General features: G+C 42.7%; 1 protein-coding gene across 3 annotated transcripts in view; it reads right to left on the bottom strand.

Moving 5' to 3' along the window:
* Nucleotides 1-4,807: 4,807 nt before the first annotated feature.
* LOC142201004 (tachykinin-like peptide) overlaps nt 4,808-17,007 on the bottom strand; it is a 32,673-nt gene continuing 20,473 nt past the window's right edge. For 2 of the 3 annotated variants that reach the window (XM_075271802.1, XM_075271803.1), the window contains exons 3-6: nt 14,255-14,348; nt 13,306-13,329; nt 8,776-8,829; nt 4,808-5,148 (exon numbers count right to left, since the gene is read on the bottom strand). In XM_075271802.1, coding sequence (XP_075127903.1) covers nt 5,099-5,148; nt 8,776-8,829; nt 13,306-13,329; nt 14,255-14,348 — 222 coding nt within the window. In that variant the 3' untranslated portion in view covers nt 4,808-5,098. The remainder of the gene's footprint in view (nt 5,149-8,775; nt 8,830-13,305; nt 13,330-14,254; nt 14,349-17,007) is intronic. The other variant, XM_075271804.1, reaches the window with a different exon arrangement.

Below are 17,007 nucleotides of genomic sequence, written 5' to 3'. Positions count from 1 at the left end.
CACTGTGTGTATTATCTCTGTACTGTGACATCGCTGTGTGTATTATCCCTGTACTGTGACATCACTGTGTGTATTATGTCTGTACTGTGACATCACTGTGTGTATTATCCTGTACTGTGACATCACTGTGTGTATTATCCCTGTACTGTGACATCACTGTGTGTATTATGTCTGTACTGTGACATCACTGTGTGTATTATCCTGTACTGTGACATCACTGTGTGTATTATCCCTGTACTGTGACATCACTGTGTGTATTATCTCTGTACTGTGACATCACTGTGTGTATTATCTCTGTACTGTGACATCACTGTGTGTATTATCCCTGTACTGTGACATCACTGTGTGTATTATCTCTGTACTGTGACATCACTGTGTGTATTATCCTGTACTGTGACATCACTGTGTGTATTATCTCTGTACTGTGACATCACTGTGTGTATTATCCCTGTACTGTGACATCACTGTGTGTATTATCTCTGTACTGTGACATCACTGTGTGTATTATCCCTGTACTGTGACATCACTGTGTGTATTATCTCTGTACTGTGACATCACTGTGTGTATTATCCTGCACTGTGACATCACTGTGTGTATTATCCTGTACTGTGACATCACTGTGTGTATTATCTCTGTACTGTGACATCACTGTGTGTATTATCCTGTACTGTGACATCACTGTGTGTATTATGTCTGTACTGTGACATCACTGTGTGTATTATGTCTGTACTGTGACATCACTGTGTGTATTATCCCTGTACTGTGACATCACTGTGTGTATTATCCTGTACTGTGACATCACTGTGTGTATTATCCCTGTACTGTGACATCACTGTGTGTATTATCCCTGTACTGTGACATCACTGTGTGTATTATCCTGTACTGTGACATCACTGTGTGTATTATCCTGTACTGTGACATCACTGTGTGTATTATCCTGTACTGTGACATCACTGTGTGTATTATCCCTGTACTGTGACATCACTGTGTGTATTATCTCTGTACTGTGACATCACTGTGTGTATTATCCCTGTACTGTGACATCACTGTGTGTATTATCTCTGTACTGTGACATCACTGTGTGTATTATCCCTGTACTGTGACATCACTGTGTGTATTATCCCTGTACTGTGACATCACTGTGTGTATTATCAATGTACTGTGACATCACTTTGTGTATTATCTCTGTACTGTGACATCACTGTGTGTATTATCTCTGTACTGTGACATCGCTGTGTGTATTATCCCTGTACTGTGACATCACTGTGTGTATTATGTCTGTACTGTGACATCACTGTGTGTATTATCCTGTACTGTGACATCACTGTGTGTATTATCCCTGTACTGTGACATCACTGTGTGTATTATGTCTGTACTGTGACATCACTGTGTGTATTATCCTGTACTGTGACATCACTGTGTGTATTATCCCTGTACTGTGACATCACTGTGTGTATTATCTCTGTACTGTGACATCACTGTGTGTATTATCTCTGTACTGTGACATCACTGTGTGTATTATCCCTGTACTGTGACATCACTGTGTGTATTATCTCTGTACTGTGACATCACTGTGTGTATTATCCTGTACTGTGACATCACTGTGTGTATTATCTCTGTACTGTGACATCACTGTGTGTATTATCCCTGTACTGTGACATCACTGTGTGTATTATCTCTGTACTGTGACATCACTGTGTGTATTATCCCTGTACTGTGACATCACTGTGTGTATTATCTCTGTACTGTGACATCACTGTGTGTATTATCCTGCACTGTGACATCACTGTGTGTATTATCCTGTACTGTGACATCACTGTGTGTATTATCTCTGTACTGTGACATCACTGTGTGTATTATCCTGTACTGTGACATCACTGTGTGTATTATGTCTGTACTGTGACATCACTGTGTGTATTATGTCTGTACTGTGACATCACTGTGTGTATTATCCCTGTACTGTGACATCACTGTGTGTATTATCCTGTACTGTGACATCACTGTGTGTATTATCCCTGTACTGTGACATCACTGTGTGTATTATCCCTGTACTGTGACATCACTGTGTGTATTATCCTGTACTGTGACATCACTGTGTGTATTATCCTGTACTGTGACATCACTGTGTGTATTATCCTGTACTGTGACATCACTGTGTGTATTATCCCTGTACTGTGACATCACTGTGTGTATTATCTCTGTACTGTGACATCACTGTGTGTATTATCCCTGTACTGTGACATCACTGTGTGTATTATCTCTGTACTGTGACATCACTGTGTGTATTATCCCTGTACTGTGACATCACTGTGTGTATTATCCCTGTACTGTGACATCACTGTGTGTATTATCAATGTACTGTGACATCACTTTGTGTATTATCTCTGTACTGTGACATCACTGTGTGTATTATCTCTGTACTGTGACATCGCTGTGTGTATTATCCCTGTACTGTGACATCACTGTGTGTATTATGTCTGTACTGTGACATCACTGTGTGTATTATCCCTGTACTGTGACATCACTGTGTGTATTATCCCTGTACTGTGACATCACTGTGTGTATTATCCCTGTACTGTGACATCACTGTGTGTATTATCCTGTACTGTGACATCACTGTGTGTATTATCCCTGTACTGTGACATCACTGTGTGTATTATGTCTGTACTGTGACATCACTGTGTGTATTATCCTGTACTGTGACATCACTGTGTGTATTATCCCTGTACTGTGACATCACTGTGTGTATTATAATAGATCCCAATATTACAGGTTTGCAGGTCACTCAGACTTTCCGTCTTGCGCTCAGGGTTCTGCGATACGAGGAGCTTTACCTTTCTACTACTTGGCACACTTGGGGTTTCTTGTGGAGCTGGGCAAGGCTGTAAATGTCTCCACCACCTCAGTATCAGTAATTTCACTTGGAATGATCCCTATAAATCATTCAGGAGAAGTGAAATCACGAGGAACAAAGGAAGAAAAGCAAAAACATGTCGGCGCATAATGAGGCAGAACAATCCGAGCAGCCGAACCCAATAAGTTACAAAAACCTAGGAGGGCATTTATTGATTTCAGGCTCCGACAGCTCTTTCAAATGTCATTATTGTGGTGTAGTTGTTGGGGTTTAGAGGTGGCCATTGTAGCCTGGCTCTTGTGGGCCCTCTGCCTCATATGAGGACACCGGTATTGTAAGTGGCCTATGGTGGATGGCCCCCAGTTTACAGAGGGCCTAGAAGAAACATCAAGTAATACGTCTGGAGTCTATAAAGGGGGGTGGGAAGGGCATAACCTAATGAATGGGGGGGGGGGCGACAGATCACTCAGGCCCACACTGATCTTGAGATCGGGGACCCACTTCTCATCTCCCGTGCACCCAGATACTCCAATCATTCTCTATGGAAGTGCCGGTGATAGGGGACGGTAGACTGGACCCCCGATGATGACGATATCCCCCACCCTATCAATAGGGGTAACTTCTAACACGTGAAGGAGGGCATGACTATGCCCAGAAATTGGATCAATCCTTGTGGGGGCTTCAATGTCTGCTGTCGATGTCCGTTTGATCTTGGGCATGGTCTGGATACCAGAAGTACTTAGCCCCATGTGACTGCTAAGACCAGTGGCCTTGGCGGTCGTTGGAGAGGGACGGTGACATTATTCACCTAAATCACCGCTCCCGTGCCAGTGACCATATGAGGCAACGAGACCCCGCGCAAGACGTAACGGATACTGACAGCGGACAATAGAATGCCAGGGATGGGTTCCCACAGCCTGCACAATTGCTTTAAGGCATATTTGCCAAAATTTGCTAGGGCTACCTCGGAAGAATGGTGCACACAAAATTTCATCACGTTCGCAGCTCCTTCTATGTGTCGCCATTGGGGTTGAGCCGATCTTGACCTATGGTATATAGAGTACACCCTAGACCACTCGCTTTTCACTGGTGACCCTCCAGATGCTGCAAAGTTACAACTCCCAGAATGCAACAGTCAGGACCTGCTGGGAGTTGTAGTTTTCCCACCCTGGACGCCATAACTTACAATACGTAAAATGGACGATATGGAAAATAAACAAGCACGAAACGCAAGGAAATGTTGCAAAATCCCAAGTTTTTTTTATTCAAAGTGCCACTATCAGAAAAAATCTAAACTATGAAATGAAGACTTTGGATTCACATTCAGGAAATAAAATAAACATGCTGCAATGATACCGACGTCTGCTCCGTCACAGGGGTACGAGGGAGCCTCACTATTAGACATTGAATTTAGGGCCCCCGCTCAGGTCTGGCGTATCTAAACAGCAGGGGTAGCGGCCCATCTATTAATGGACTACAGGTACCAGCATGTTCCGCCAGCTCAGGTACGCAGTGGATGGAGCTACTCCTTCTACTGCATAGATAGGCCACGTACACGTTCAGGGGAATCTGCTATGGCAAGGAACCTCAACTTAAAGGGATCATCCAGATTTATAAAAATATGGCTGCTTTCTTCTAGAAATAGCACCACAACTGTGCACTGGTAGTGTCTGGTATTGCAACTCTTCAGTGGAACTGAATTGCAATACCACAGACTGCCTGAGGACAGGGATGGCGCTGTTTCTGGAAGAAAGCAGTCATATTTTTGTAATTATGGAGTGAACAACTCCCCACACCACGACTTGGGAGCTACTGGTCTAGGCCAGAATTTGGGTATTTGGAGCTCCATACCTTTACTTATGCTACATCATATTAACAACCTATGATGGTCATTGGCATGAAAGTAAAAGTCCAGAGGTCCGAAACGTCAAATCTTCACCAATGGGTGCTCCCGAGGGGGTAGGTCACCATGTCGTGAGGTTCCGCACCAGGACAGATCCTCTATTATCTGACCCCGTCTCTCATCATCTGCCGATTATCCCGATGAGAGTGATAGTTGGAGAATCACAGCACACTTATAGGACAAGTATCATTGCACACTATTAAAAATAATAACTTTATTGAATATACAAGCTAAACCAATCTTAAAATAAATAAGTATTCATTTTACACTGGATATAATATATTACACTTCATCTTCTGGTTCAAGGAATGAAGTTTCATCGATGGAGTGGGGGAGGGGTCTCATTTACGTCTTCTCTCGTAGTTATGTATCGTGTTCCTTTCTGATGATCCTGCGGAGAAAAGATCACAGATATTAAGTAAAATTGTCTAGAAATATAATATAATGGAAAAAACGTACATAGATAGATAGATAGATAGATAGATAGATAGATAGATAGGAGATAGATAGATAGATAGGAGATAGATGGATAGATAGATAGATAGATAGATAGATAGATAGATAGATAGATAGGAGATAGATGGATAGATAGATAGATAGATAGATAGATAGATAGATAGATAGGACATAGATGGATAGATAGATAGATAGATAGATAGATAGATAGATAGATGATTGATAGATAGATAGATAGATAGATAGATAGGAGATAGATAGATAGATAGATAGATAGATAGATAGATAGGAGATAGATAGATGGATAGATAGATAGATAGATAGATAGATAGATAGATAGGAGATAGATGGATAGATAGATAGATAGATAGGACATAGATGGATAGATAGATAGATAGATGATTGATAGATAGATAGATAGATAGATAGATAGATAGATGATAGATAGATAGATAGATAGATAGATAGGAGATAGATAGATAGATAGATAGATAGATAGATGATTGATAGATAGATAGATAGATAGATAGATAGATAGATAGATAGGAGATAGATAGATAGATAGGAGATAGATAGATAGATAGATAGATAGATAGATAGATAGATAGATAGATAGGAGATAGATAGATAGATAGATAGATAGATAGATAGATAGATAGGAGATAGATAGATAGATAGATAGATAGATAGATAGGAGATAGATAGATAGATAGATAGATAGATAGATAGATAGATAGGAGATAGATAGATAGATAGATAGATAGATAGGAGATAGATAGATAGATAGATAGATAGATAGATAGATAGATAGATAGGAGATAGATAGATAGATAGATAGATAGATAGATAGGAGATGGAATGAAAAAATAAATAAACAGATGTGAGATGGAAGGATACCTAGATAGATCTGAGCATGGCGGCCATGTTTTTGGGAACCTCAGAAACAAAGCTACTGGCCGCAGGATCCCTCTGTTACCTCTCTAGCATCCAGACTGTCCTAAATAGCTCAGATGTCCTCTGCTTAGGCCTAGCCTAGAGAAGCTGGTCTTGTCATAGACATTTCTAATATCTCAATCCACTTGTACAATAATAGGATGATGAAAAACAAATATAAAAATTCTAAATGACCACAGCAACATTGGCCTAATCTGCATCAATCATGGAGTGGATGTTATTTTTCAAAAAGTTTTTGCCGTTTGCTATTTTGGGGGAAAATAATAGAAATAAATGAATTGCGCCCTTATTTACACAATGACCAACAATGCTGACTGTGTCCAATTAGAAGGATGCCAAATATCTCTATATAATATGCTCTGGTATATACAGGTATATCAGCACATTATGTCTGTAGAGAGTAATACCATTGAAGTTTAGGCACAGAAAATCCCCCCATAGACTGCAGTTCAGCCCATCGCTCACTTTTTTAATATTCTTGTCTCCCGTGTCGTAGGATCAGTTCAGAATTTATATAGTGGGCCCAGAACATCCCGGGTGCTGGCGTGGGCTGTGCTTATAGTCTTTCCATAAACATATTGAAAAACTAGGGTTTAGCGATGGGGATTGGGGAAGATCGGATTCCAATCGGCGATCGAGCAAATTTCACGATCGGGATCGGCTGGAAAATGATCGAAAATCGGATTTTAAAAACGATCCTGAAATCTCAAGATCGGCTCAACCCTACGGAAAACTATATAAGTAACAAACCGAAGACAAAGTCCACCATAGATGGACCATAAAATTTGCTTAATCCACGAATCCGAAAAATGGTAAGAACACAAAAACACCAAATACAAAAATGTATACGAATGAATACAATAGCAACACGACTTCCTGTCCATCCATGAAGATAACCGGGACGCTTTGAGATGACCCCCCACCCCTCACTATGTACAATGCACTTCTAGCGGCGGATTGCAATTATCTTGATACATTATTAGCTGACGTGGCCCTCATTGAGGAGTCTGAAGCGGAGCCCCCAGATTCTGCCAGGGGTGCGCCTCCCGACAGCTGCTTAGCAATTTGTCATCGTTTGCATTAAAGCTTTAGGATTCGTTCCCGTGGGGTAATTAATTAAGCAGCACTAGAGATGTAATGTACGGAAAGAGGAAGGCGAGGAGCTAAATAATGCACTCAGCAGTACTGGCAGGAGGATGTCCAATGTGCTCCAAGGTTGACCCCATCACTTACATGTGGAGGCACCGGGGAATATTCCATTGACTCATCATGTCTCGGCCTTCACAGTAATTCACTTGCTATAGGAACAGTTTGGGTTCCGCAGCTGCCTGCACAGGCCTTGTGGTTCCCTTTATGGTCCTGTAGGCGCTCCGTGTGCTGCCATATTGTGCAAACTCTTCTGCAATATGGCATTGGATGTAGTGAGGGAATGGAACAGATGCCTTGCAAGTCAGCAAAAGCAGAGGCATAGAGTGGTGCAGAAGGGCCCCACAGTATGCTATAGGGGCAAGTATGGCATCATAACATCACTGTGTGCATGAGGACTTATGGGGAGAGCCATTGCAATATGGAGCTGAGGTGTAATCCTGCACTACTACTCCCTCACCCTCTTCTCCTGTTACTCAGGGCACTGTCAGGTTCTGTTTTGGAGTCTACCCCCAATATCCTATTGTTGTAGTATCTAGTGTCTTACTCATTTACACTTGAAACTCAAGGACTATAGGACGACTGTTACAGGGAGTCTATCATCAGAACCCAGCGTAACAACCCCACAGATAGATAGCTTAGGGTCACCAGAACCCAACCATAACAACCTCCCGTAGATAGATTAGGGTCACCAGACCCCATTATAACAACCCCGTAGATAGATAGGTTAGGGTCACCAGAACCCACCATAACAACCCCGTAGATAGATAGGTCAGGGTCACCTGAATCAAATGATGTTTTCCCCTTGTGAATCGGTGCCTCCATTGCTGAGATATCACCATTTTAAGAGCAATAAGGGCGTTGCTGATTACTTGTCTGTAGTCACGGCCACGCCCCCGCTGCTCCAAAGCATTTATTTATATATCACTAAAAACAGCATTATCTCAGCAATGGAGGTAGCGATTCACAAGGCGAAAACACTGTTTTATTCATGTAATCCTAAACTATCTATTCGAGGGCTGGGGGTGATATACTGGGGTCAGGTGATACAATCCCTTTAAGTGCTATAGCAGAGGAGCCATTGTGTCCCCTTAGACACGGCTTTGATGCATTTCCCAGGTTTACCCCATTCTCTCAAACTAATTCAATTTGGATTGTTATACCGGAGAGCAAGTTCCTAAATGGAGGAAGGAAGATTGACATGACAGCCCAAATCTGAAGTCAAAATAACAACTCCTTCTAATATGGTTTCCATTCGTTTAGGAGTCATGGTAGGTAGCAGACATGCATTTTTGGATGATACTAAGAATAGGCTGTGATCATGCACCGACTGTATACCGCCAATGGGATGGCCACAAACACGTCATAACACACAGTATTACATAAGACTGTACACACGGAATGCTGCGGTATCATTAATAACATACGGCTCTTATCAATGATACATGTGATACATACATACCGGATAATAAAGATCTTTTGCCCATAAGTCCATAAAAGGTATCTGATTTATACCCTGAAAAATATACATTTCAAGGATTGTGGGTTTTATACATTTCTAGATTGTTGGAATGATCACATAACATGTATTGTATGGATTCTTGGGGTGAACATAAATATGGCTGAATACACCGAGCACAAGACCCGCCCACATGTCTTATTTCCGTGCCCAGGAAAATTGACTGTGGGGGAGGCTGGGGGTAGTAGTATTAGGGGAGGGGGCAATGTTTGGGGATTGCCATTGACCATTGATCCCATTGTATGGATCCCTTTATTATTCAGATTTGCATGCGGATCGATAGGAGTGACGATTACATAGAAGAAAATGAAGGAATTTAAAGGGGATGATATTTTTGGCATGCAGATTGAGGGACCATCACCATGGCTTATCTATAGTCTACACTGATAGGTTTGTTAGTCCTCCCGCTAAGAGTACAATATGTGGCCTTAGTGCATAATGTATACCTGGGATCTCCACTTAAAGGGATATGCCATCGATGTCGCACCCATTATTTTACATGCCCACTGATTTCAGTCAAAACAAGTGTAATACTTCATTTCCCCAGTGGTGGCGCTGCAGGTAAATTAAACACTTGCTCTTCCCCCACAGATTGCGGCTGATCGCTGTAGATCCCAGTGATAGGACAATGTGTGGTCACCTTAGGGAATAGGAATCCCTTTAACACAAAGCAGACAATTCCTTTAAAATGTTACTAAACTTTCCGACAATGTTTGATTTTGTGGCAGGATTTGTGACGTTAATAAATATTCTAATATACTTTACTGACAGATTTTGGCTTCTTTCTGTGAAATCCTGCTCTGAAATCCACTCTCTTTTGCTTGTTTGTCTATCGCTAGCTGAAATCTGTAGACTGCTTCTCACTAGGGTTGGGGTGCGGAGGCCACCCATGTATCGAAGCTAAGGGTTTGTTGCTTCAAAAAGGTACTGGCACTCTAAACATAGAACAGTGATTCTGGTGTCATATGAAAGATGAGATTCTCGTCTTCTCCATGACACCAGAACAAGGTTCTAAGGGTCCATGTTTCTGGATCCATTCCATTCTGATAACACAGATGATTATAGAGCAGGTCCTATTCTGCTCTGTGTTATAGGCATGGAATGGATCCAGAAGTCCCATAGACGTGAATCTATCACGGAAGGCACTTGGTCGTCTCTCCTTGTATCATCCGACAGCATTCTGTGATATATTTGGCTCCCAACTTGGATGTGCACTTATGCACATGGGCCCTAACTGTATTATTTATAAAAACCTCAATCAAAATCACAGTCTATATAGATAGAACTGATGATAAATCGGATGTTTCATAGGACACCAGAACCATGATTCTACATGATTACATTCCTGACATCTACCTCCAGCCTCAGCTTCCCTGCCTTATACAGTGAGAAGCAGTATACAGATTTCAGCTACCAAGAGAGCTAAATATACTGAATTTCAGCGCAAGGTTTTGCAAAAAGGAGCCAAAATTTGTTGGTTTTAGTAAGGCCACAAAATCGAAGGTTGCTGAGAAGTTTAGTTACGTTTTAAGGATTAGAGCTGTTCATGTTTATTCTGGTCCAGACTATGAGTAGTACTATGGGCAGGGGTGAACCTGGGCTTTCTGCCGCCTGAAGCGGCCGAGGAGGGGTGGAGCTGCGGGGCGGGTTGCGAGAAAGGGGTGTGGCTGAGCAGATGGAGGCGGGTCAAGCGGAAAGGGGGCGTGGCCGAGCGTAGCGAGCGGCGTTCGCAGGCAGGGAGAGGACCTGCTCTCTGCCTGAGTGTGAGGGGCGGCCGCTGGAGCAGCGCTGCGTCCAGCAGGGCCGCCGCAATACACCACTCGCTTCCCGTGTTGGGCTGCAGACACGGTGACACTAAGCCAGTCCAGGACAGCTTGTCAGGCTGGCTTAGGTCAGCAAAAATGCCGCCCTTCCGAGGCCCTGGCATAGCGCCGCCTGAAGCGGTCGCTTCAGGTCGCCTCATGGGAGGTGAGGCGCTGACTATGGGTAACAGGTAAAGCTGGGACTAAATACTGCCAGTACCGGCTTTGACGTCCACGTCAACTAACTGGTCACTATAGAATATATGAAAACCAAGGGAATAAGTTACAGGACGCAATATCTAAGGGGTTAAACCAATTACCAGTCTAGGCTACATCATCCAATGTGAAGGGGCTGTGGTAGTCCTGCTGTGGGGCTGAGCTTCTATCAGCTGCAATACCAGGAACAACCACATCTAAATGTATGGCGCTGTGCCTGACCTCAACTGACTCATTGTTATTATAGTCCAGGAAAATCCCTTTAAGCTAGTTCAGGCAAACGTCACAATGAATGGAGCACACGATGGACGACACATCCAATATACCAAACATATCATGCTACAAGAAGCTTGATGATGAATTTGGGTCACATTGTAGCATTTTATGGAATTGCTGCCTCCTGCAATCAGATATGTAGAATCATGCACCGCCTATAACAACATTCAGCTGGATATAAAGAGTTAAAGGGCAACTCCGGTCCCATTAGATGACAGGGACATTATAGAAAGATCTCCTGCTCGGGATCAGTTAGCCTCAGCAATAAGCGTCTCCTATTCTGGAGGACTCAGTGTGACTATTATATGAGCACCCATTTGTTTCAAAGTGTAATACCGAATTTCTCCTGTAGTGGCCACTGCAGAAGAGATGTGCTGCCAGTGACAGATCGATCTTCCTAGCAATCAGTCGATCACATGAGGTTCCAGATGATAATCAGCTGATCACTGCCTGGTCTTCATGTATAGATAAGGGTTTATCTAGATTCTGAGATAATTCTATTATGATTTCTACAAATGTGAGTATTTTTGGTAATAAGTGACGATAAAACCAGACTATATCATGTAAATTTGACTATGAAATCAAATGGAAATTTTTAAAATTATTTTGATTTTGGGCAATCACATGATTATGGAAAGAATCATAAAAAAAATCACCAATATCTGATTTGATATCTAGTGTCTTCTAAACTTACGTTTTCGAGATATTTGACCAAATCCTATATGTGGAAGAAAAATATGAAAGCAAATATTTCATAGTAAATACTGGTTAAGATTTTATTAAAGGGGGCATAGCCTCCCTGATGGGCCAACTTAAGTATCGGGTTCCCAAAAAATGTCTGTGTTTTGTAGTGTAGACCTCATTGCCCAGTAGGGCTGATACGTGGGCCTCATTTATCGAAATCATGTAACAGAATCTCTGGCTTTGATGCCCATTGTACCCCATTGTTTGGTATAGCTTCTAATATCCTCTTGGGTTCCTAAATTACAAGATCCCCCATCAACAAATTAATGAGGACCATAACTAAAAAAGTGGAGGACCTAACATGTTGTTGCGTTGAATGGCCAGACAATTCAGTTGACCAGCCATCTTGCTATACTATATTTCACCAGTAGTGGTGCTGCAAGCGAACCCCAGATTATGACAGATCCATGGAAACAATTGGAGGACGGAACAATCCTAATTTTTATTTTTGGCCATTTTAATAAATGAGGTCCAGGGTGGAATACCAAGTCCCTCTCGGGCCCTGTACAAGGTACAATATAGCACAGCATGTTGGTTTAGCCTGGGGTGCTCCTGGGGGGTCATACCTGCAAAATTTCCCCAAACACCCGGGAGGTTTCCGCGAAAGAGGTGGCCTACAAAAAGTTGGTAGATCTCCAGTCCCGTCACACTGGTTATGAGCAGCGCATATTGTGACGGGTAATAAAAGGGGGCATGGCACACCCCAAATGGGGCCCAGCTTTTTTGATGAGTACGCCTTAGGCTAGATGTGCACAACCGTGGTGCACAACAGGCGGGAAAAATATCCATTGAACCTAGAGGGCGCCGTGTTAACGGATCAGTGGAAATGGCCCCATTCAATGACATTATTGCTGCCGTGTGCTGTTAAAAAAAAAAATGGACAGCCCGTTCTCACTGCCATATGACTGTAGCCTTATGTAGTCTATCGTTTTTCTTGTCCATCCATGTTTGTATTGTTTTTTACAAACAAATAAAGTTTCAAGTTGAAAAAAAAAGTATCTACTTTCCTAACCTGCACTAGATTCCGTCTGGTTGTTATGGCCGCTGTTCCGCTCCTCCCTAGCAACCCATCCTATTCTGTCAATTTGGCCTTCCTATAAGACGACATCATCCCTTGTGCTCCGGTTTTAATAAAGCTGCCTGATCGCGTACAGATTTAGTCATATTAAGCGCTAATTAGAACACGACATAAGTAATGATCGGATCCTACAGCGGCCAGATTGTTATAATTGCACATCTGCCTCTCATACGTTCCTTATAACAGTTCAGTAATTTCATTACATGTTGTCAGTGCGGATCGGGGGATGGAGACGTCGTGTACAAAAAGAAAAAAGTGAATCTGAGAGCAAAAATGGCGCCAGACAGGAAAAGGTTAATGACACAAGATGGATGGTAAATGGCAAGAACGTGGGTGGAAATTCTTGTATAGACTTACTTTTGCGGGACATCTGGCCGTATCCTAAAAAAAAAGAAATTAAAAATTATTGTAATTTAATCTACAGAATTTATCGATTCGGCGGCCATTTTGTAAAACATTAGTCGCTATCCGGAAAAAAAAAAACTACCGCCATCTTTCATTGATGAATATTTCTCCTGCCCATTGGCCAGTACTCAGTGACATCATCGATCATTAATCCTGCTGGGTGACTAGTAAGCAGTGATGTCATCAAGGGTCTATCTGTTCATTGGCCAGTACTCAGTGACATCATCGATCATTAATCCTGCTGGGTGACTAGTAAGCAGTGATGTCATCAAGGGTCTATCTGTTCATTGGCCAGTACTCAGTGACATCATCGATCATTAATCCTGCTGGGTGACTAGTAAGCAGTGATGTCATCAAGGGTCTATCTGTTCATTGGCCAGTACTCAGTGACATCATCAATCATTAATCCTGCAGTGATGTCATCATTAAGTGTTTAGGCTACCCATTCATTGACCAGTAACTAGGGTTGAGCGATCAGGATCGGAAAAGATCGGATTCTGATCGGCGATCGAATAAATTTCACAATCGCGATTGGAATTCCGATCCCGATCTTTTCCGGCGGGATCGAGGTCAGAGGTTATCTCAAGATCGGCTCAACCCTATTCATGTATATATCATAAATAGGGTTGTGCGATCAGGATCGGGAAAGATCGGATCTGGATCAGGAAAGATCGGATCTGGATCGGGAAAGATCGGACCCCGATCGGTAATCGAGCAAATTTCACGATCGCGATCGGGATTGTCTGGAAAATGATCAGAAATTGGATTTTAAAATCGATCCTAAAATCTCAAGATCGGCTCGAACCTCAACCCATCGCTGTGAATGTAGCCTGAACACTGAAGAGGGTGGGGTAACTGAAAGAGGTTTTCCCAACATTTATGGGATTCCCACTTGACCTACCGTTGTTCCTCTTTCCCATTAACCCATAGAACTGGTCGGGTCTTGGTTTCCTCGCAATCCTCTGTAGAAAATTTTCAAACACCGGTAATTCCTCCTAAAAATGACAAAAAAAACACAGTTTCAAAAACACAATTCTGCACCAAATAACCAGTTATTATATGTATAGAGGTATATGCAGTTTTATAGGGCCCCAGTGAACAGGGCTCGGCTCTGAGGAGTCTCACCCCCATTTTAGACTTGTGTTTGAACCCCTTTACTTTCCTGCAGGGTGAGGGGACTTGCACCTAAGGAAAAGACAAATGTAAATCCCATCAATATTCGGTGTGACCTTTGCCCTTTGCCTTCCATCAGTTCTTCTTGGTACTTGCAGACAGTTTTTGGCAGGGAGGTTGTTCTCGCCGCCATCTTGGAGAACTAAGCCCAGATCTTCTGTGGATGTCGCTTGGTCCAATCCGTCTGGCTTTTCATGTCATCCCAGACAGACTGAATGATGATGAGATCAGGGCTATATCTATCATCACTTCCAAGACTCCTCCTCCAAAGTGGGAAGGTCACACCAAATATTGACGGGATTTACTATTCTATTTTCTTCTAGACACTTGTCTAAAACTTTTGCACAGTCCAGTAAGTCATATAAATAGTTAATAGTCCTACCAGGAAGCTGAGCTCTTACACATTGCCAGGATTTGTACATTTCTGCAGTATAGGGTAACCTTTCCACAAAGTGTCCATAATTGCCTTGAAATCACATTTACTGTACAATAAAGCGCGTGATGTGCCGTGAATACATTATATACAGATCTGCAGAGGAGACTCCGGATGAGGCATTAAGTAAGAAAGAAAAAATACTTGGAAAAAAGCAAAGAAAAATTGCAGAGCAAAGTGTGGGGGAGGGGAATAGACAGCAATCAAGTTTATGTCGTAGTCAGACGCGAGACATGATACGGATTTCTGACAACCATAGATGCCAATAGACATTGCAGCGAAGCCGAAGTCACCGATCACATATGGATCATAAATGTGCAGAATTAAAAAATTGCAAAAACAGGGAAGACTAAGGTAAGTGAGTGATCGGAATCGGAAAAGATCGGATTCCGATCAGCGATCGAGTACATTTCACGATTGTGATCTGAATTCCGATCCTTTTCCGGTGGGATCGAGGTCAGAGGTTATCTCAAGATCGGCTCGACCCTATTCATGTATATATCATTAATAGGGTTGAGCGATCGGGATCGGGAAAGATCGGATCCCGATTGGCGATCAAACAAATTTCACGATCACAATAGGGATCAGCTGGAAAATGATCGAAAATCGGATTTTAAAATCGATCCTGAAATCTCAAGATCGGCTCAACCCTATAAGTGAACAGTGCCCAGGATAGCAATGGAAGGATCACCTTTAAAGGGAACCTTACACCCCCTCCACCAACTATACGCCTTTGCATCTTGTCAATAGGGGCTGTTCCACTGATTCTGACACCGTTGGATTCTTATCTCTATCCCCCACCAATCCTGAGCAATCAGTACAGTTAGTTTCCCCAGCATGATTGTCAAGTGGGCGGTCCTGGACTAGAGTAGACCATCAAGGATCACCCCAAAAAAGTGGAGGGGCAACTACCAAAGAATGCAGAATAGAGTTGGTGAAAAGTCCTCTTTTTTTTAGATTACAGCGATCAGTCGATCAATGTTGGTTTGGCTTCACAATTCATCAGTTATCAGTCGTCATAGTCAGATTTGAATTACAAATGAATGGGATTCCATGTATAGGTCATGGACAGGTCCGCCCACTATGACATGTATACGCCCTATAGAATGGGGGCGTCTTCATGGGACTTGTAAGATGGTCAAAGGATTTATCAAATTAGAAAATGTTTAAGAAACAGCGCCACTCCTATCCAAAGGTTGTATGTGGTACTGCAGCTCAGCCCATTCACTTCAAAAGTCGACAGACACTTTACCTCCTCCAAAATATTGGTTCCGCTGGCCTTTAAGAACGGAACGAAGGCTATAGTTTTGGATTGCCAGCACTAAGTTGTTTGTGTCCTACTTTTCATGACTTTAGTGCCAAACACTCATCCGGGGCTTGTCATTAAACTTTTGACTTTTTTAATAGCAGAGGTGATTTTTATTGTACAATCCCCGGGCGGGCGGGAGGAATCCTTCCATGTGGGTCATTATAAGGACTCCCTTTAGTACTTTGCTTCTCTAGCGATTGGATTTCTCTTCGAAGCTTTCCCAACAGACCCCTAAAAACATATGAATTTCCACAGCCCGAGTGTGAAGAGCGCCCCCTAGTGGGCCACTTAATGGGAAACATCAAGTTTTTCAATATTTAATCGGCTTAATACAAAGTGGATGGTAAGACGAGGCCCATCGAAGCGAGGCCTTCCGTATCCTCCGAGCTTTCTTGTAACCAGTGGTCCATCGCACGTTAAACCATCTTTAATTCATGTGATAGAAGCCGTGAAAGATTCGGAATCCTTCTAAATTCCACAAATTTGCTCATTCGGACGTTTCCCGCTAATTACTGACCCCGGCTCTTTCCTGGAAGAAGGCGCGCACAGATCTCCGCTCCCTCGGCGCAGGATTCATTAAGTCAAATTAAGTCCAGAATAGAAATGAGTCCTGGAGGGAAATCTTCACTTCAAGACTACAATCCCGTGAACACGGCGTAAAGCCAGTCAGGCGGACGGCGGGAGGGTCGTGATATTATCACATGCCAATCTCATGGATCCAAAGCAGGTATGGGTCCGA

This window comes from Leptodactylus fuscus, chromosome 4 (assembly GCF_031893055.1).
Source record: "Leptodactylus fuscus isolate aLepFus1 chromosome 4, aLepFus1.hap2, whole genome shotgun sequence".
NCBI classification, from domain to species: Eukaryota; Metazoa; Chordata; class Amphibia; order Anura; family Leptodactylidae; genus Leptodactylus; species Leptodactylus fuscus.
Note: the sequence above shows the minus strand (reverse complement) of the source record. Positions and strands in the feature narration are given on the sequence as shown.